This window comes from Callithrix jacchus, chromosome X, assembly GCF_049354715.1.
Source record: "Callithrix jacchus isolate 240 chromosome X, calJac240_pri, whole genome shotgun sequence".
NCBI classification, from domain to species: Eukaryota; Metazoa; Chordata; class Mammalia; order Primates; family Cebidae; genus Callithrix; species Callithrix jacchus.
In genome coordinates, this window is record NC_133524.1 from 69,557,737 (window position 1) to 69,579,299 (window position 21,563).

Below are 21,563 nucleotides of genomic sequence, written 5' to 3' on the forward strand. Positions count from 1 at the left end.
TTGGGAGGCTGAGGCAGGAGGATCACGAGGTCCGGAGTTCCAGACTAGCCTGGCCAACATGGTGAAACCTCGTCTCTACTAAAAATAGAAAAATTAGCCAAAGGTGGTGGTGGGTGCCTGTAATCCCAGCAACTTGGGAGGCTAAGGCAGGAGAATCACTTGTACCCAGGAGGCGGAGGTTGCAGTGAGCTGAGACTGGTCTCAAAAAAAAAAAAAATTAAATAAATAAAATAAAGAAAAATTAGCACTGAGAAAAAGAATCTCTCAGCAAAGCAATTTTTTTTTCACTTTTTTTTTTACTTCCTGCACTGCAGGAAGGGTACCCTTGCTAGCCATCTTGTCATAAGAGTAAAATGAACAAAGGAAAAGCAGACATATTGATCCCTTATGCATTTGGAGTTGTCCTTACTGCTGTGTCTGATCTCTGTTGATTGGAGCCAGACCTCATAATCTAAAATAAAACCCAATTGGCTAACAACTTAAAACTTTTTTAAACCAGTGAGGGGCATAGGTTGCGAGCTGGGACATGCCTGTGAGCATGTTCAGCACAGATATTTTGTTAAAGTACAAGGACATAGAATGTACTACGTGTCTATAAGCATGTTTAACAGCTACATAGGATAGGGCTTAACAAAGAGTTATTAGCACACTTATGATTTATTTTTTAACAAGAAAGGAAACTTTGAAGTGGAACCTTTACTTCTCACAACTAGCATGTGCATAGACCATGAGGTGAGGGGACCCTGTCTTAGACAGCTCTATTTATGTCTGTCTTTGCCTCTACCTCTGTAGATCTCATCCTTTTTGTAATCACAAAACTCCTTTGAGTGTTGACAGTCTCATAATAGCTATGGCTCTGTGCTGCAGAAAGATGTACATATGTACAGTCACACAGATTTGCATACCGTTTCCCTAATTCCTGAAGCCAGGAAACCTCAGGAAGTTTCCCTACCCAGAGTGCATTCACATTTAGGGCAAGAATAATGTAATATGTAACATATGTAATAGTGTAACATGTAATATGCGATCAACTATGTGTTTTTCTGCATTATCTCTTTTGCCCCTCGCACCCCCCAACCATGAGGTAGGTACAGGTAGGTGTTGCCGTTTGACAGACAAGGAGACTAAGGCTCAGAGAGAAGGAGTTACTTGGCCAAGGTCACACAGCTAGTAAGTGAGATAGGGAGAGGCTTAAACCCAGGCAGTCTAAGGCTAAAGTGCGTATGTTGCATGCCATGGCACTACTGGTCAGCTTTGGGCCCAGCACTGAGCAGGAGGTATGGGGACTTGCCCCTGGCAAATGCCGGGAAGGAAGAGCTGCAGGAGCTTTCTGTATAAGGAGGGGCTTAGAGATGTCAAAACGTGGTTGTCCACACGATTGTTTTCTTTCCTTCTGCTTTTCTCTTCCTCCTTCTTTTCCTTCTCTTCTTCCTTTTCTTCCTTTTTTGTTGAATGACAGTATTCAATTTTCTTATAAAGAAGTCTTTCTGCCTTAGGAAGAGTTTTTTAAATATAATATTGGAAATATACTACTGCTGTCTCTGTGACAGCTCACAGTGAATGCAGCAGAGGCAGATCCACCCTCCCCAAAGGTAAACTGTCTTGGGAATTTTCCATTGACTTTATTAAAATTTATGTATTTACTTTTTGGGGACCAGGTAATACATTCACATGGTTCAAAAATCAAAAAGTACAAAAAGGAACCGAGTACAAGTCGCCCTTACTACTTTGCCACTTGCCACCTGGTTCCCTTGCCTGGAGGCAACTGAGGTGTCCCAGTTTCTTGTATATTTTCCCAAAGGTGTTTTATGCAAATATATGCGTATCCAATGTAGATATTCTTTTTAAGTGGTTATTTTGTTACCCCCCCCTTGAGTTGGAGGCATAGTCTAAACTTCTCTCTTGGTCTCTTTGGCCCTTGTGAGTGCCTTGGAGACAGAGGAAGCTGGTGGGTTTACTGCAAGCAATGGGTTTTCTTCAGAGGTAAGCCTTCCCTGGCCCATTTCCATGGCAGGCCCTCCTGTCCAGAATACACTCTTTTCAAAGTGTTTCTATCTTTGGTAATTCATCAACCACTCACTATAGCCCATGAGGTTCAAAGATAATTCACCCCATTTTATGGGTAGGGAAACAGACCTAGAAAGGTCAAGTAACTTGATGGAAAGCACACAACGGATGAATGCTGCTGTGTGGTGAGGGCCCAGGAGCAGCATGTGACTTGGTCCAGCTTGGGCTTTGGAAGCAATAAGAAAGTTGTTTACTTCAAAGTCACAGTTTAAAAATATTCTAGTGGCACTAGTGTGGGACAGTGGAAAAAGTAAGGGAATTTGCAGTTCCAGCTGGGTTTTGCTTCCTGGCTCTGCCACTGAAAAAGGGGCAAGTTACTTCATCATTCTTAGCCTCAATTTTCTAATCTACAGAGTGGGGATGATTAATACTCACCAGCAGGGTGGATAGTGATATTCACATGAAAATGATCTGTAAAATGGGGCATATGCCCATGTCCAATGCTTGCTTTGCCATTGTTATTATAGTTATTGTGGCTGGTCCCTTGCAAACACAAGGGGTGGGCGTTGGCAGGGTCTGCAGCAATTTCCCAAAGGGAAGACAGGCTGGCTCACGCTGAGCACTCCCTGCCCTCGAGCCAACTAATTTAAAAATGTCCCCCTCCCCCACATTCCCCCTGTCCGCCACTGCCCCAGCTGATCAGTCTTGCAGGCAATTAGAACAGCCCCAGGGCCTGAGCACAAAGTCTTCCTCAGTGGGTGTCTTGAACTGACTTTGATCTGTAACCATCCTCCAACTTCCTGTGGATCAATTTTTTTAAGTTTATGTATTTATTTTTTTCTATTATTAAAGTAAAATGTGGCCACTAGAGAAAATTTGGAAAATATTTAAAAGTAGAAAGAAAAATAAAACCATCCTTATACCTTCCTCCTCCACAAAAGCCCACTTCAGTTAATGTTTTGGTATATTTCCCTTCTGTCGGTTTTCCCTGTATGTGCTTGCAATAATTCTGGGAGGAACAAGTTTTAATCTGTGTTTCTGGTTGTGTGGATGCCATGCCTACCTTTGGGGATATTTCAATGTTAATTTTGAAATATTGAAAATAATTTCTACTTTCATCTGTGGGATTTCTTTCTCCTAGCATTTCCAATAAGAATCCAATGAGAAGAAATCTTGAAGGCTGTTGAGGCATTGCCCTCTCTTGGGAGCAGGACAAGCCTCTGGAAGGCCTGGAGTGGGTTGTCAGTTCAGCAGCCTGCTCTGGTACTTGTATGGCCAGAGCTGAGGCAAGAGCTGGGGCTCAGACAGGTAGTGCCACCCTGATGAGGAGAGGCAGTGTGGGCTGCCCAGTGGCGAGAGCTCCCCTGGCCTCCTTTGCCACTTTCCTCCACGGGGTAGTATATCTTCAGAGATGTGACCATTGAAAGGAAAATGGGGCACCAGTTTATTTACCTGTTGGTTGCTTCTCAGGGTTGAAGTCTTACAGGGATTTGAGTGACAACTTTGGGGTGGGTCCCCCTGAGAGGACTGGGATAGGGGACTGGAAACCAGGTTAAATGAGCCTTTGACATGGCAAGCCTTGCTCGGTGAGTGGTCTTGCAGGCTGATGGTTCCAGAGCTCCTGTTTGCCTGCTTCCCTGGCCTTCCGTAATCCTGAACTCCCCCATTCAGCTCCCCTTCCACCCTCTTTTATTCTTTAAAAAAAATCCCCCCTTCTTTTTAGTATAAGTAAAATTGCTGTCATTTCTGGCTTACACTGCCCTTAAGCTGAGAGGGTGAGAGGGTATAATTAGAATTAGACTAGGAATACCATTTGAAGGGACTTGTATTCCTAGCCGACTAGGCGCCTTGATGCTGTTTAATAAAAGCTTGGCTATTCCCATCCCAGGACACGTTTCAAGGCTTTTTCCACTCCCTTCTGCGGAATGCCCTTCCCCCGCTTGGAGGCCTGGGGAAATACAGCTCACCCTATGAGGTGCCAGTCCAATATCATCCTCTTAGAGACTCTCTGGGATGGCTCTCTGGCAGGGCGAGTTGCTCTCTGTTTAGTGCTCCCACAGCTCTGGGTTCATGTTGGTAACAGATCTGGAAACATGTTGGGATCTGCTTCTTTTCCTCCTCCCTTGTCTTGTCTGAGAATTCCTAGACAGCCAGAATGGATGGGGCTGTGTTCTTGTCTCCTATCCCAGTCCCAGTAGTTGAAGGAAATTTGTAAATATTTGGTAAATAAAATTACAGTATCATGACATTCAGTTGTCCCTTCTCATCTCTCTCATTATCCCCATTCCCATTTTTCCATTTTGCTATTTCCCCAGAGGTTGCAGTAACATCACACATTACAACTTCCTCCCCTTTTCATTATGTGCCAATTGTCTACACTTGACTGTGAAGTATCCTTTCTATCTATGGAAGTGCTCCTCTTGGATCTGACAAGTCAAAACGCCCTTTCCATCCCTAAATCACTCCCTGGAGAGGGACAGCTCCTCACCGGGGTGCCAATAAGCCCCTCTCCATGACTGCAGTGCCAGTATTCCTACTCCATCATGGCCCCAGCACAGGCCAGAGCTTGGCCTTTTATCCCAAGAACTTGGGCTAGGAGCACACTAGTTCCCCAGTGGGGTTAGCCTCCCAGGCTGGGCCAGAGTAGAGACTGGAAGGAACGGAGTTATTCTTGACACTTTGGTGAGAAGAAAAGTTCAGAACTATGTGCACTGTCAGTGGCACTTTACAATGAAGACAATGGGACAAAGAGGTAGGTTTTCAAAGATTTTATTAAAAAAACAAAGATACATAACACTAAAATAACACCAGTGGACTTCTCCTCACTTCCCAGTCTGCTGATCAGTACCCCTCTCCCAGGGCTCTACCTGGATGGTCCTGAGGCCGAAACCCTGCCTCTCAGCTGCCTCATGCTTCACAAACTGGTGACAAAAGCTCCCTGCTCTCATCCAGCTTCTAATCTGTTTCCTTTAAGACAATAAAAATACTCCCCTCCCAATTCGTTTAAAAACAATCTTCAAAGATTAAAAACTGCATTTGTGTGTGTGTGTGTGTGTGTGTGTGTGTGTGTGTGTTTAAATAAGAACTCTAAATGTGGGGTATCTCTCTCTTCCCCTAGGCCAGTTGAGGACTCCGGGGTGCCTGCCTCCTCACCCCAGGAAGCCAGTTGCCACTTGGTGTCCCTTGGAAATTTTCAGGAAGTAATTTCTTTCAAATTTCCCCTGCAGTCACAAATTCCACAAGCTGCTCGCATAAACAGGCTCTCTTCATTACAGGCACCACTCCTCAGCTCTGGAAACCTGATCTCTTTCTGTCAACTAGACCACATGCTTCAGATTCCCTGCAAACAGAGGAGAAAACAAAACTCAAACTCAGGTAATGTATGTGAATTATACCCCAATAGAGCTATTTTTTAAAAAAGCACTGATATTTTGGGGCTTGTTCTCTGCTGCTCTTGGGAACTCTGTGACCCCACCATAAGGAACAAGACCAGACTAGCTTGCTGGACGATGAGAAACAAATGGTCCAGAGACCCCTGTCACCCAAGCCAACTACTGGACATGTGATTGAGGCTTTTGACAGCCAGCTGACTGCAGATGCTGGGTGAATCCAGCCAAGACCAGAAGAGCCACCCAGCTGAACTCAGCTCAATTGCCAATCCATAGAGTCATGAGCTAAACAAATGGTTGTTTTAAGTCACACTCTCTCTCTCTCTCTCTCTCACTCGCAGGTAACATTTTTCAGAGATCATACTTTACTAACTGCATCAAATCTCAGGCCCCCCCCACTCCCAAATTTTCTTCCTTCCCTTAGCAAGGCACAACCCTCCTTGCATTTTCTCTTGTGAGTACCTGTGAAACATGGATTGGGGGCTTTTCTCTGATCTCAGGCCTACGAATCTTTGAGGGAAAAGTGATCATTTGAAATCCTGTGAGACTGGGCTCTAGGAATGAAAAGTTGCTCACTTGGTCCCTCCATAGTCTTTTCCTTGCCCCACTTCCCCAAGTAGAAACACTGGGCTCCAAACCGTACTGGCCATTTCTCTGAAACAGAAACAATGCTCCCTGAGGGCAGGGCCTGGCTGTCTTACTTTTGGTTGATCTCCAAAGTCTGGCACAGTGCCTCACTCATAGTAGGTGCTCAGTAAATGGCTGAACGAATGGATGAATTAAAGTAAGGAAGGAAGGAAATAAGAAACAAATCAGAAACAAATTACTTGCCTATCTACTTTAATTTTAAATTAATCTACAGTAAAATTAACATTTGTGCATGTGCAGATCTGATTTTAAACATATGTATAGATTCATGACAGAGAGGGATTCCATAACCCCCAAAATCCTCTTGTGCTCTCCTTTTGCAATCACATCTTCCTTTCTCCCCACCACCTGGCAACCACTGATCTATTCTCCATCACTGTAGTGTTGTCTTTTTGCGAATGCCATATAAATGGAATCAAACAGTCTGTAACCTTTTAAGATAGGCTTCTTTTTTTTTTAACTCAGCACAATGCCTTTGAGGTTCATGCAAATTTGTGCATGTATCAATAGAAGTTCATTCCTTTTTCGTACTTACCTTTTACTTTTAAAATAATTATAAATTAACAGGAAGTTGCCAAAAAAAAAAAAAAAAAAAAGGAGTACAGAGAGATCCCACAAACCCTTTTCCAGGTTTCCTCACATGTTAACATCTTACATAACTATGGTTCAGTATCAAAACTAGGAAATTGACATTGGTACAATTCACAGATCTTATTAAGATGTCACTAATTTTACATGCACTAATTTGTGTGTGTATAAGTGTATAATTCTAGGCCATTTAATCACAAGTGTAGATTCATGTAACCTCAATCACAATCAAGACACAAAACTATTTTATCACCATAAAGATTTCCCTCCTGCTTCCTCCTTTACAGTGACTCCCATCCCTCCACCCTGACCATCCCCAAGTCCTGACAATCATTCATCTGTTAACTTTCTCTAAAATTTGGTCATTTTGAAAATGTTATAGAAATGGAACTATACAATATATAAGCTTTTGAGACAGATAGATAGGTTTTTTTCACTCAGCATACTGCTCTTAGGATCCATCCAAATTGTGGTGTGTATCAAGTTTGTTGCTTCTTATTGCTGAGTAGTATTTCACAGTATGGATGTAGCACAATCTGTTTAACTAGTTATCTGCTGAAGGACACCTGAGTCATTTCCAGTTTTTGGCTATAGGATCAAAGCCACTATGAACATTCACATACACGTTTTTGTGTGAACATAGTTTTCATTTTCCTGGGACAAATGCCCAAGAGTGTAATTGCTGGGAGGTATGATAGTAGCATGTTTAGCTTTATAAGAAATTGCCAAACTGTTTTCCAGGCTGGTGGTACCATTTTATATTCCCACCATCAATGCTTGAGTCATCTAGTTTCCCAGCGTCCTTGCCGGCATTTGCTGCTGGTTTTTATTTTGGCCACTCTGATAGATGTATAGTGATATCACATTATGATCTAAATTTGCATTTTCCCAATGGCTAATGATGTTGAACATCTTTTCATGTGCTCGTTGCCGCCTGTGCATCCTTCTCATGTCTTGTCTTTTGCCTACTTCCTAATTGTTTTTTTTTTCTGTTGAGTTTGGAAAAATAAAATATATAAATATTTTATTTTTATTTTTTGAGACAGAGTCTTACTCTGCCACCCAGGCTGTAGTGCAGTGGTGCGATCTCAGCTCATGCAAACTCTGCCTTCTGGATTCAAGCGATTCTCCTACCTCAGGCTGGTATTACAGGCACATGCCACCACGCTTGACCAATTTTTGTATTTTTAGTAGAGACAGGGTCTTACCACACTGGCCAAACTGGTCTTGAACTCCTGACCTCAAATGATCCACCTGTCTCAGCCTCCCAAAGTGCTAAGATTACAGGCATGAACCACACTGTACCCAGCTCTTTATATATTTTAGATACAAATCCATTGTTGCATATGATTTGTGAATATCTTATCTTAGTATGTAACTTATCTGTTAATTTCCTTAAGAGGGTCTTTTGTAAAACAAAAGCCGATTTTGATGAGGTCCAATTCTTTATCAATTTTTTTTCTTTTTTTGGATCATGCTTTTGGTGTTTCAAACCCCTAACCTCAAAATCTCTGGATAATCTTTGATTCTTCACCTCTTAGTTCATGCCTTCTCCACATCTTATGAGTTGTGAAGCCTAACCTCAAGATGTCTTTCGAATCTGTACCTTCTTTCTGTTCCGCTGTTTCTGCTTTAGTCACATCTCTTGTTACTCAGGTCACTGTGACAGCCTCTTATCTAGGCCTCCTGCTTCTAGAGCTATTCCCCGCACAGTTGCTAGCAGTGATCACATTTCTTCTCTGCTCAAAAAGACTTTAGCGGGCCAAGTGTGGTGGCTCACGCCTGTAATCCTAGAACTTTGGGAGGCCAAGGTGGGTGGATCACCTGAGGTCAGGAGTTCGAGATCAGCCTGGCCAACATGGTGAAACCTCGTCTCAACTAAAAATACCAAAAAATTAGCTGGGTGTGGTGGTGGGCACCTGTAATTCCAGCTACTTGGGAGGCTAAGGCAGGAGAATTGCTTTAACCCAGGAGGCAGAGTTTGCAGTGAGCCGAGATTGCGCCATTGCATTCCAGCCTGGGTGACAGAGCAAAAAAAAAGCAAAACAAAAACTAAACAAAAAAAACTTTAGCAGCTCTTGACCTACCACCTATGAATGAAGTTCAACTCCTTAGCATAAATGGGCCCCATCCATTCTTTCCTGTTTCCATGCCTTAGCTTGTGTTGTTGCCTCAGCTGAGGACAACCTACAGGTGATGCTGGTGTGAAGTGAGGGTCCTTCCATCTGTAAATAGAGCCAGAGCTAGGGGAATGAGTGAATGCAAGGAAACAAAATTCCATATCAAAGCATTCCAACAACACATGTTCACAGGGAGGAAAAGTGGGTGCTGTATTCTCTGCTGCTCTGCCTCACTCTCCAGTTACATTTGGAGGCAATTAAGAAAAACAACAGAAGTAATTTTCACCAAAAGTTGATGATGACCAATGTTGAATTGGAGTAATAATAAAAATGCAAGCTTAAATAATACTCATTGTTTTCACCTCACATCTAGCTTTTCCAGCAGTGGGTGGCAGCCTGAGAAAATTCTTAAATTTTTTTTTTTTTAATTATACTTTAAGTTCTGGGATACATGTGCAGAATGTGCAGGTTTGTTACATAGGTATAAACGTGTCATGGTGGTTTGCTGCACCCATCAACCTGTCATCTACTTTAGGTATTTCTCAATGCTATCCCTCTCCTAGCCCCTCACTCCCCGACAGGCCCCAGTGTGTGATGTTCTCCTCCCTGTGTCCATGTGTCCTCATTGTTCAACTCCCACTTATAAGTGAGAACATGCAGTGTTTGATTTTGTGTTCCTCTGTTAGTTTGCTGAGAATGATGGTTTCCAGGTTCATCCATGTCCCTGCGAAGGACATGAACTCATTCTTTTTTATGGCTCCATAGTATTCCATGGTGTATATGTGTCACATTTTCTTTATCCAGTCTATCATTGATGGGCATTTGAGTTGGCTCCAAGCTGATAAGCAACTTCAGCAAAGTCTCAGGATAGAAAAATCCATGTACAAAAATCACAAGCATTCCTATACACCAGTAATAGACAAACAGAGAGCCAAATCATGAGTGAACTTCCATTCACAATTGCTACAAAGAGAATAAAATACCTACAAATACAACTTACAGGGCATGTGAAGGACCTCTTCAAGGACAGCTATGAACCACTGCCCAAGGAAATAAGAGAAGATGCAAACAAATGGAAAACCAGTCTGAGAAAATTCAAAAGGCCAGCACAGGCTGGGGCCTAGGGAGACAAGAAGTTCAGACCGCACAGGGCAGACTCAATTGCCTAGAGTGGCCAAGAGTATAGTTTGTAAAGCAGGCTGGAGGTAAGACATAAGGGGCCCTCTTGATCCTCTTTTCATTTTCTTACTTTGAATCATGACGTAAATATAAGAAATGCTTTGCTTTTTTTCCTTTTTTTTTGAGACAGAGTCTCACTGTGTCACCCAGGCTGGAGTGCAGTGGCATGATCTCGGCTCACTGCAACCTCCACCTCCCAGGTTCAAGCAATTCTGTGCTTCAGCCTCCTGAGTAGCTGGGATTACAGGCACCCACCAAGATGCCTGGCTAATTTTTTTTTGCATTTTTAGTAGAGATGGGGTTTCACCATCTTGGCCAGGCTGGTCTTGAACCCCTGACCTCGTGATCCACCTACCTCAACCTCCTAAAGTGCTGGGTGTGAGCCACCACACCCCGCCTCCTTTTTTCTGAACTCTGCTACAAAAGAAAACAAAACCAAGACAGTGTAAATAAAAACTCACACTTGGCCTAGAGTAAGAGATACATAAGGGACTGGTAGGGCCTGTGACAAAGAGGAAGGCAAAGTGGGCAGCTGCTGCTCAGCTCCAGCCACTTACCACTGTGCAGGCCTATGGGGCCCATGGGACTGGGTCTTTCCATTTTCCAAGAGAAGTCCAAATTTCACATTTTAATGCAGTTTCCACTGTGTTAAATGTGGGCAAATGATTGACATTTTAAAAGAATATCATATGAAGCCTCAAGATGAGTGGCCAAACAAAACAATTTTGGAAGTGGGATGTCTTATGGAGTCCCAGTTTGTGATTTCTGGTTGTCTGTGAAACAGTCTTGATTTATACCTAAGGCACCCCATTTCACTCTCAAATATCCTGGTTTGGACAATAAACTATATTATTATTCCAGCTCTGATGTACAATAAGGAGTATTGAACTGGGACTCAGGGGTCCTGGGTTCTACTGAACCACTGGTTGACTCACTTGTTCATCCATTTATTCAATAAACATTTATGGAGTGTCTATTCTGTGCCAGGTACTTTGTTAGGTGTTCATGAACAATCTCTTTAGTCCTTTTTTTCTCTCTCTTTTCACTTTTTCTCTTTTCCTTGTCATTACCTCCAATAGTCTTTCTTTTTATAATTAATATATTTTATTTTTAGAACAGTTTCAAGTTTATAGAAAAACTGAAGAGGAAGTACAGAGAGCTCTCATATTTAACTTCCGTCCCCTTCCCCTACAGGCAGTTTCCCCAATTATTAACATCTTGCATTAATGTAGTACACTTATAGTTAGTGAGTGTATACTGATACATTATTATTAACTTAAGTCCACTGTTTACATTGTTTCACTTTTGGTCTTGTACAGTTCTATGAGTTTTGAAAAGTATATAACGTTATATGTCCACCATTACAGTATCATGCAGGAATACTTTCAATGCCCTCAAAATCAACTGTGTTCCACTGACTCATCCCTCCCTTCCTTTCCCTGAAGCCTGGCAACTACTCATCCTTTTACTGTCATAAAGTTAGAATCATACAGTATGTAGCCTTTTCAGACTGGCTTCTTTCAAGATGCCTTTAAGTTTCCTCCATGTCTTTTTGTGGTTTGATAGCTCACTTTTTTCTTGGTGCTGAATAACAGTCCATTGTCTGGATGTACTATGGTTTATCCATTCACCTACTGTAAGACATTTTGGGTGCTTCCAAGTTTTGGCAATTCTGAATAAAGCTGCTATAAACATTTGTGTGCAGGGCTAGGCACAGTGGCTCATGTCTCTAATCCCAGTGATTTGGGAGGCTGAGGCGGGAGGATCAACTGAGGCCAGGAGTTCAAGACTAGTCTGTGCAAAATAATGAGACCCTGTTTCTACAAAATAAAAAAATTAGCTGAGTATGGTGGCACACCCCTATAGTCCCAGGTACTCAAGAGGCTGAGGCAAGAGGATCATTTGAACCTATGAGGTCAAGGCTGCAGTGAGCTATGATTGTGCCCTGCACTGTGGCCTGGGTGGCAGAGTGAAACGCTGTCTCTAAAAAAAAAAGTAAAACAAACAACAGAAAATACCTCCAAACGTATGCAGGGTTTTGTGTGAACATGAGTTTTTAATTCATTTGGGTAATTACTAAGGAGTGTGATTGCTAGATTATGTGGTAAGGATAGGTTTACTTTTGTAAGACACTACCAAAAATGCCTTCCCAAGTGACTGCACCATATTGCATTCCTACCAGCAATAAATGAGAGTTCCTGTAGTTCTACATCCTTGACAGCATTTGGTGTTGTCAGTGTCTTGGATTTTAGCCATTCTAATAGATATGTAATGATATCTCATTTTAATTTGCAATTCCTTAGTGACACATGATATTGGGTATCTTTTCACATATGTCTCTGACTTAAGATGTGTCAACTTGATGATGGTACTAAAGTAATATGCATTTAGTACACTACTCAACTTATGACGGGGTTACATCTGGATGATTCCATAATAAGTTGAAGATACTTACTGTAAGTTGAAAACATACTTTCAACTTATATTTTCTTTTCTTTTTATTGCATTTTAGGTTTTGGAGTACAGGTGCAGAACATGCAAGATAGTTGCATAGGTACACACATGGTAGTGTGTTTTGCTGCCTTCCTCCCCTTCACCCACATTTGGCATTTCTCCCCAGGCTATCCCTCCCCAGCTCCCCCCCACCGCTGTCCCTCCCCTACAACTTATATTTTCAACTTACAACAGATTTATTAGGATATAACCCCACTGCAATAGGCAGAGGAGCATCTGCACTTGCTTGCTGTCTGTATATCTTCTTTGGTGAGGTGCCTATTAATATCTTTTGTCCATTTTAATTTTTTAATATTTAAATACTATTTAAATATTTTTAACTTTTTTGTAGAAATGGGGTCTTGTTATGTGGCCTAAGCTGGTTTTGAACTCCTGGCCTCAAGCAATCCTCCCTCCTAGGCCTCCCAAAGTGCTGGGATTACAGGCATGAGCCACTAGATTTGGCTCACTTTTGCCCATGTTATTTTTTTTATTTAAATGTATTTTTTTTTTTTGAGACAGGGTCTTGCTCTGTCGCCCAGGCTGGAATGCAGTGGTGTGATCATAGCTCACTTTAGGCTTGACTTCTTGGGCTCGGGTGATTCTCCCACTTCAACCTCCTGAGCAGCTGGAACTACCGGCACATGCTACCATGTCTGGCTAACTTTTACATTTTTTTGTGGAGACAGGGTTTCACCATGTTGCCCAGGCTGGTCTCAAACTCCTGGACTCAAGTGGTCTGCCCACCTTGGCCCAAACTGCTGGGATTACAGGAGTGAGCTATTGCACCCAGCCTCTTTGCCCATTTTAAAACTGAGTGTTTTCTTATTGTTGAATTTTAAGAGTTCTTTACTCTTATTCATATCCTTTACTGGATATGAATTTTGCAAATATTTCTCCCAGTCTGTGGTTTGTCTTTTTACTCTCTTCATCTTTTTAATGTGGAGCAGAGTGGTCCAATAGAACTTTCTCACATGATGTTAATATCCTATAGCTCTGCTGCTCAATATGGTAGCCACTAGTTACATGTGGCTATTGAGCACTTGAAATAAGTCTAGTGCAAGTGAGGAACAAAATTTTATATTTTGTTTAATTTTAATAAAGTTAGCCACATGTGGATAGTGGTGAGACTGTACTGAACAGAGCAGTCATAGAACAGTCCTCTTGTGCTTTTTTTTTCCCTTCATGAAGTTGACTAGGGTTCATCCTTGTTCTTCCTTTGTTTACAGCCTGCCTTTTCAATCTATTAGCAAGTCCTATGGATTCTACCTCCAAAATAGATTGCAAATCTACCTCTTTCTTTCCACCCTTCACTGCTACAACTATACCCCAAACTATTCTTGTCCCTTATATGGATGATTCTAGTAGCCTCAAGACTGGTCTTGCTTCCTTCCTTGTCTCCTACAACCTATTCTCTACATAGGAGCCTGAGTATTTTGTGAATACTTAGGTCAGACCACATCACTCCTATGCTCAAATCCCTCTATCAGCCTCCAATCACACCTAGAATACAATCTAAGCTACTTACCTGCAGGGGCTGGTCCCTTGCTTCCTGTGTCCTACCACCACCCTCCTTGCTCACATGGGTCTTCATGATCATTTTGCCCTCTTAGGGCTTCTCCTGTCTTTGAACTTGCTCTTCCTTCTGTCTGGAATGCTCTGTCCTGGCTGTCGCCATTTCTCACTTTTTCATCACCTTTGTCACCTTGAGTCGACAGGTCTCAACTCCAAAGTCACTTCCAAGAGACCTTAGGACCACCCAAACTAAGGAGCCACCCCCTCAGGCACTCCTTTTCTGTCTCACGATCCTGTTTTATTTTCTTCAATCCACTTAGCATGCAGAAAACATCTTGTGTGTTTGTTTCTTTATTTGCTTGCTGTTGGCTTCTTCTCACCAGCTCTATGAGGGCAGGGACCTTGTCTGCTGTCTTGGTCATTACTCTACTGTTAGGGCCCTGAAGCCTAGTAGGTGCTCAGTACCTATTCATTGAAGGAAAAGACATCTGTAGCTCTGCTTTCCCATTCACAGAGGCTTAAAGCTTGGTCATTGCTCTTAAGGACCATATAAATGTGGTTAAGGTGAGCAAACACTTGCTAACAAAAGGAGAACCAGGCTAGGATACATAAGTTCTGAATACAATCAGCATCACAGCAGTTTGGAGGGATGCTGGTGTGATCTCAGGAATGCTTGGTGGTTGGGTGGCACCAAAGAGGAACAGAAATAAATTTAGTACTGTTGAAAAGTGTTTCCAAAACTTCTGTCTTAGGAGTACCTCTTTCAGGAATGTTTTCACATCTACTCAACAGCTGTATTAATAGTCACCTTGAGATATATACACACACACACACACACACACACACACACACACAATTTTATTTTTGAGGGGGCATTAATTCACTTTTAAACCTTCAGGTTGGGCCCACTGGCTCATGCCTGTAATCCCAGCACTTTGGGAGGCTGATGTGGGAAGATCCCTTGAGCTCAGCAGTTTGAGAACAGCTTGGGCAACATAGGGAGTCCCTGTCTCTATTAATTTTTAAAAAGAAATTTAAAAAAAATAAGAAGAAAACTTTAATAACTATTTTGGCCTTATCTATCATAAGCAGCAATAACAATAACAGACAACATGCTTATTAACATTTTAAAACATACATTAAAATAAATATGACTTAAAATTGAAAATGTCTTTGTCACCTCAGATTGTCTCTCATTTAGAGGAACATGAGGCACATCTTGAGAAAAATAATTGCAGGGATTGCTCTTGGGCAGCCAGTGTCTAGGCTGCTTTGCTGCTGGCAGGCTCCGGTGTCTGAGAATCTTGGATGGTATGCACCCCTGCCCTCAATCTGGTCCATTTTTCTATTTATTGCCTAAGACTCCACTGATATATACAATGGCCTAGGCCCTGTGCTGGGTGCTGGGGTCACAGAGAGGATCAAGAAAGTTCTTGCTGTCAAGAAGTTCTCAGCCTAGTGAGGAAGATACATATGGAGGCAAATACATTCTAGTCCACAGCAGCAAGGTGATACAATTCCAGTATGTACAGAGTGCTGTGGGCAGAAAAAGAGGACACAAGAGGCTTCACAGAGCAGGTGACTTATTGAAGGGCAAAGGAGGGAAGAATGTTCTAGGCAGCAGGAACAGAGCGGGATGTATAAAGCCAACTGCAAAGTTTTTGAGGTCAGGATATAGAGTGAAGGTCTGGGAGGGGGGCAATGCAGCTGGAGAGGTGGCCAGAGGCTATATCAAGTCCAGGGCCCTATCTGAGAGGCCATGGGGAGCCTCTGAGAGATTGTCAGGAGGGCTAGAGCAAGATTTCCAGCTGCTGCCCTATCATGGCCAGGTTCAAGGACCTCATTTTCTACATAGGAATAATTGCGGTACAAAGGGTTCCTATGAAGCTTTGGTCATGTGCTGATATGGATAGTTGGTTTAATTTTTAGCTCTTAATTGTCAACTGCATTGCTTGCCTTGGAATGTTGATCCCTCCTGTCATCACAGAGCCTTTATTGACAATTAAGTAAAACGGCCAATTACCATTTGTCTGCCACTGACCTGAATTAGAACCTGAGGTTGTGGATTAATCCCACTAGGCTTCTGACATTTACAGGATATCAGCACTTAGAGGATATTACCCTGATGGTTAGTGTGCTCTGGTCTTAGCTCTCAAGGCACTACTGCAGTCTCAAACGGAATCAAAGCAATTTCTAAAATAGCCTATGATTCATTTTTTCTCCCCTCCTGTGCCTAAATCTGCTGGCTTCATGTGGAGGGATGGGCACAAGTAACTGTAGAGGTGACATCACAGGAGTGGGCTGCTTGCCTGACAGCCAGCTTGTGGAGCTGGGCCCCAGCAGTTGTCTATCTGCTGGGCTGGGCAATGCCTCCCAGCAGTTTTGGAGACACAGCTTCGAGGTTCTTTGGTCGATGTGCCTTCTCCACATTTCTTTTTCAGACAAAAATTCTGGGCTGGGAAATCCAGGATAATGGGAATAGCAGTGGTAGGAGGAATAATGCCGCCTTACATCTGTATAATGCTTTAGAGTTTGAAAGCTATTTGCTCTGTTTTGCCCCACCCAAACACCAGTGGGAAATGAAAGCTGGGATTTTCGACTTGAACTGGATACTTACTCTCGCTGGCTAGCAAAAAAACCCTAAATGCTAACATCCCCTATTCACCTCAAGGCATATCATGATTAGGCCTTGGACGCCACCAGAAGGTCAGAGAGGCTCCCTTCAGCTTATAGGTGCTTCCTGGAAGATAAATTCTCCAGGACAAATTGCCTGGCAGGCACAACCTATTAACTATGCCATCCTGATTGAGCCAGTAAGTAATGCCAGTCTCAGCACTGCCAGCTCCTTCTGTACACCCTGGTTTACAGTCCCAATGGTCCCAAAGACCTTTACTGTAGCCAAAGGCACAATTGCGAACTGTGGAGCCCTGAAGGTAGGGTGTGTCACGAACATCTGGAAGTGTCAACAGCTGCCAGAGAGTTCAAGGGCCTGTGAAAGGAAAACCCACAATTCAAGTCACATCAGCCATCACTGTGGATCCTGAAGTGAAGGGTCACTGAGCCCAGCAGTGAACAGCTGAAGAGTGGGGTAGAGGGATTCTTTCCTTGGAGGAGCCATAGAAACAGTTCTGTGGTGGTTTCATGTTTGCTTTGTGATCATTCAGCATGTAAACCCAGCAAGTCTTGGTGTCCCCACTGCCTTACTGCCATAGTGAACATGGGAAGTCTCCTCTGGTCCAGCTCCCCTCCTGTGATCTTCCCCAGGATCATGGTCACCAGGCTGGAAGCCAAAAGGGTGGCATACTCTTGATTGGCCTTCCAGGTTTTACATTAGATTTCAGCGTCACTAGTGTGCATGTGTGTGTCCGGGGATGAAAGTGGGGGTTGGAAGCAGTGAGCCACAGATGCTCAGCAGTATTGTGAGAGTGGCAGGTGCTCCTGCTGTTGTTGCTGCCATAGCTGCCACCACCACCATTATCACCAAATGAATCCAGAATGACCTTGTGTAAGACCACAGTTGCTGGTCAGTGCCATGAAAATGGCATCTATGTAAACCAAGATGTTTATACTTGGTCAGTTCTGTCTGTCAGAAATCTTGGCGAGGTATAAAAGTGATCCTTTTGAAAGTTGAATCTGTAAACCTGTATGTGGAAAGTGACTGTCAGAAGAGAACATCACCACCTCCAAAGCAGAAAGCCCTCCCAGAACTTGTTTTCCAGCTCATGCAGGAAATGTGCACCTATGAAAGTAGATTAAGAATCACCACCTCAGCCTGTTTTAGAGATGTGAATAAAAATCTTGGCTTGGGACTGCCTTCTCTCTGGTTGACTGATTTTTCAATTGATTTGTATTTATTAGCTAATGAAATTAAAGTTGTAAAAATGATAACAGAAACACAATAAATCTCTCCCACAACTGGCTGTTTCTATGTCACTATGGTGCATTCCTCACTTTGATTACTTCAAAGTCTATTATTTTGTTTTCAATTATTCTGTTTTTCTGGCACTGGAGAAAATCAATTTGTTTTATTTTCTCTTATTCATGCACTCAATTATGCTCTTCGAGCACATTTAATCACTTTGATGTTTTCATTTTATGGCCCGTCTCTAGGCACTTCAGCTGCATTGCTGCCAATGGGCAAGCAGGACTAATTTGCATGTCACAATAGACTTGAAATTCTAACTCAATTTAGAAATCTTTGTGAAATCTCTCTCCGAAATGTGCTTGGAGCTGCAAAGAGGCAGAAGAATGTTGGCAAACCAGGATCCTGTAAAGATGCTTTTCTTTCTCAAAAGACTATGAGCTCCTTCATGACCCGACCATGGCTTGGGGCAGTCCCTGTCCAGGTACAGCCAGAGACCATGAAATGGGAGGTCTGCAGACCTTCCTCCGGAACTCTGTGGTGAGAATCCTGCAGCAGCTGCCCCTCAATGGCAAGGCCAAGGAGGCTAGCCCACTTACTCTGGCAGAAAATGACCCTTAGCACTGCTGGATTTGGTGGCTGGGCTCAAGACAGCACCTAAATCTCAGTTGGCTAAAGGGCCTCTGGGTAGACTGACAAAGTTGTCAACAGATAGGCATTCCAAAACCCTGAGTGGTATACCTCAATTTTTCTAATAATTTCCAACCTTCCTTCTACCCCTTGATCATTTTAGAGCTAGAAGCTGGAGGGGAATGAGCAAAACAATTGCTTTGGGTATGTAATTCGGGCACACAAGCAAAAAAAATGCTTAATTAAACACATTAGAGGCCTCCAACTACTCGTTGAATATTCTTGGTTTGTTTAAGCAACAATCAGCAGCTCTGTCAGGCAGAAGGAAAATGCCTTATTTCTTCTTCTAAGCTTTGGGTATGATCCTCAGCTTCTCAGGTGAAATCCTAGCTTCCGCACTTACCTGCTGTGTGACCTTGTATAAGTGAATTAACTTCCATAGGCCTCAGTTCTTATATCTATTAAATGGGGCTAATAATACTATATATATATTAGAGACTGATCTGCTTCCTAAACTTCTATACTGTCAAAAGTTTGGTCATATTCACATACTGCTTATGTGGACATAAAAAAAAAACCCAGCCTCATCCTAAGCAATATCTTTGAAACCAAAGAGTTTGTTCTGATAATTATATTTTGTAATATACACTGAAACATATATCTATATTGAACATACTAAATGTATTTCTGCTTGGGGTCTTTGACCTTGCTTGTCTCTTCATCCATAATGTACTTCACCCCCAGTTTTTTTTTTTTTTTAAGATAGTGTCTCACTCTATTGCCCAAGCTGGAGTGCAGTGGTGCAATCATGGCTCACTGCAGCCTTGACCTCCTGGGCTCAATTGATCCTCACATCTCACCCTCCCAAGTAGCTGGGACTACAGGAATGCACCATCACACCCAGCTCAGTTTTACATTTTTTGGTAGAGACAGGGTTTTACCATGTTGCCTAGTCTGGTCTCAAACTCCTGGGCTCAAGTGATCTGCCTGCATCAGCCTCCCAAAGTGCAGGGATTACACACATGAGCCACAGTCCCTGGCCGAACCCAAATTTTGTATATCTCCTTCTCTCATTTCATTAATCTGTTCCCAAATGTCACCTCCTCAGAGAGGCCTTTACTGAATAGCACCCCTCCGAATTTAGCAGTAAACAACATTAAATATTTATTTAGTTGTTTATTGTCTATCTTCCACACTAGAATGTAATCTCCATGATGAGCAAGGACTTTATTTGGCCTATTTCCTTCATTTTTTAAAAAATTTCTTGTCTTTTTAAAAAAAATTTTTTTCCTTAATTTTTTTTTAAGAGACAGGGTCTCACTATGTTGTCCAGGCTGGTCTCAAACTCCTGGGCTCAAGCAATCCTCCTGCCTCAGCTTCCTGAGTATTTGGAATTACAAGCCCACATCACTGTGCCTAGGTTATCTATTCTATTTACTTTCCTATTGCCAGTGCCCAGAATAGTGCCTGGCACACATTAACACTAAATAGTTACCGTTAGGCTTCCCTTACATTCCACTAGGGTGGTGTGAAAGAAGGCAGAGTAGAAAGCCAGGACTTTCCATCTCTGCTTAACGGCAAGGAGGCCTGCCCAGTGCTATGTTAGTAGAGGCCAAATGGGGAGCAATAAAAAGGTGCCGCTCCCATTTTTGGCCAGAGTGGTATCAGTGGAGATCTCTCGGACAGCCTGAATTCTACTCTACCCAGCAACACTGAGGTGCCTCTCTTCTCTCCAGGGTGTCAATGGTGGCTGAGTTAGGAAGTTAGACTTTTACTCCCCACCTGGAGGTAATAGGGTACTTCCCTCTGCCCCTGACATCATGTATTACTTTTTTTTCTGACTGCAAAAACAATACACATTCATGGAAGAAATTTTGAAAAATACAGAAACAGAACTAAAAAAATCATTTATAATTCCCATTCTAGATAACTACTGTTAAGGTATACTACTTTGGCAAAGTATCACCAAAGACAACTACTGTTAGCATTTCTTTCTTGTGTTTTTCTGTGCATATTCCCCCTCCCAAAACATACACTACATATAGTTACAAAATTTAGACTATATAGTAGTAAGCCACTTTATATCCTGTTCATTGCACTTAACATCGTAATCATGAGCGTATTCTCATGCCATCAAATTATCTTTACAAATTTGCTTTTTAATTGGCTGCAACACATTTTTTTCACATAGATACACTGTATGGAATTAGTATGAGACCTCAAATTCAATACATCAAAAGAGAACACATCAAGTGTATGTTTCAGTAAAGCTATGCCCCCTCCCCCAACAGCTTCCCATTTCAGTTGGTATCCAGGCTGGAAATCTCAGTCACCTTTCCTTCTTCCTTTCTCCTCTATCCTCTATAAATGGCCTACCTCCCAGTGCTGGTGATGATACTCTCTTCATAACAGCTCTCAGTTATTTCTTCCTATTTCACCACCACTATTCTAGTCCAGGATCTTGCAGTCTCAGTCTTGCACTACCATCACCATCCATCCCGAATATCACTGTATCATGTGGTGCTCTAATTCCAGAACTTAGAATGACTTCCACTTTACTGTGGCTATGAAATAGTCAGCCCGAAATTCAAGGGAACCTGCAATCTGTCCCCCGTCCCCCTCTTCTAAAACTCCCTTGCTTATAAGTGCATCCCTACTGATCTATTCAAATCCTCCCAGCCTCCTGAAAGCAATCCCCCTAAAGTCTTACTGCCCAGTCTCTCCTCTATATAGTGTCAGCCCTTATTATATTCTGATCTGTCCAAGGGGCTTAGCTTTGTCTCCTAAGCTAGATTTCTCAACTGTTTATCAGGAGGAGGGACCTTGTCTATCTCCCAATGGCACCAACATGAGTGGAATGTGGTTATAAAATATATGCGTTGATTGCTTGAGCTGGGCTTTAAAGTAGAGACACAATCATATCTCTTAAAATTAAACTGGTCTGAAGCTCACTTTGGGAGCCTGTGCAGGGGGAAAGGGTTTATTAGGGGAAGGTTTTATTATTGATTGGAAAAAACCAGAGGGGAGATGAAGAGTAGGTGTCACAGGGCAATGCTGCCATGGGGAAGAGGGCCACCAGGTCTGGGTTCAAATCTTGAGTTTACCACTTACTTGTTATGTGACTAGGGCATG

The 21,563-nt window shown here is 42.6% G+C and overlaps 1 protein-coding gene across 12 annotated transcripts in view; it reads right to left on the reverse strand.

Annotated features, from left to right (window-relative positions):
• Positions 1 to 4,760: 4,760 nt before the first annotated feature.
• Positions 4,761 to 21,563, reverse strand: part of HDAC8 (histone deacetylase 8) — a 272,200-nt gene continuing 255,397 nt past the window's right edge. For 5 of the 12 annotated variants that reach the window (XR_013531560.1, XM_078362969.1, XM_078362973.1 and 2 more), the window contains one exon: positions 4,761 to 5,347. Coding sequence is in view for 10 of the 12 variants with exons in the window: in XM_078362969.1 (XP_078219095.1) it covers positions 5,325 to 5,347 (23 nt within the window). In the remaining 2 variants the exon portion in view is untranslated. Of the gene's footprint in view, positions 5,348 to 5,688; positions 6,051 to 6,097; positions 6,159 to 13,642; positions 17,581 to 21,563 lie in introns of those variants that run through there. The other 7 variants (XM_078362967.1, XM_078362968.1, XM_078362954.1 and 4 more) reach the window with 5 other exon arrangements.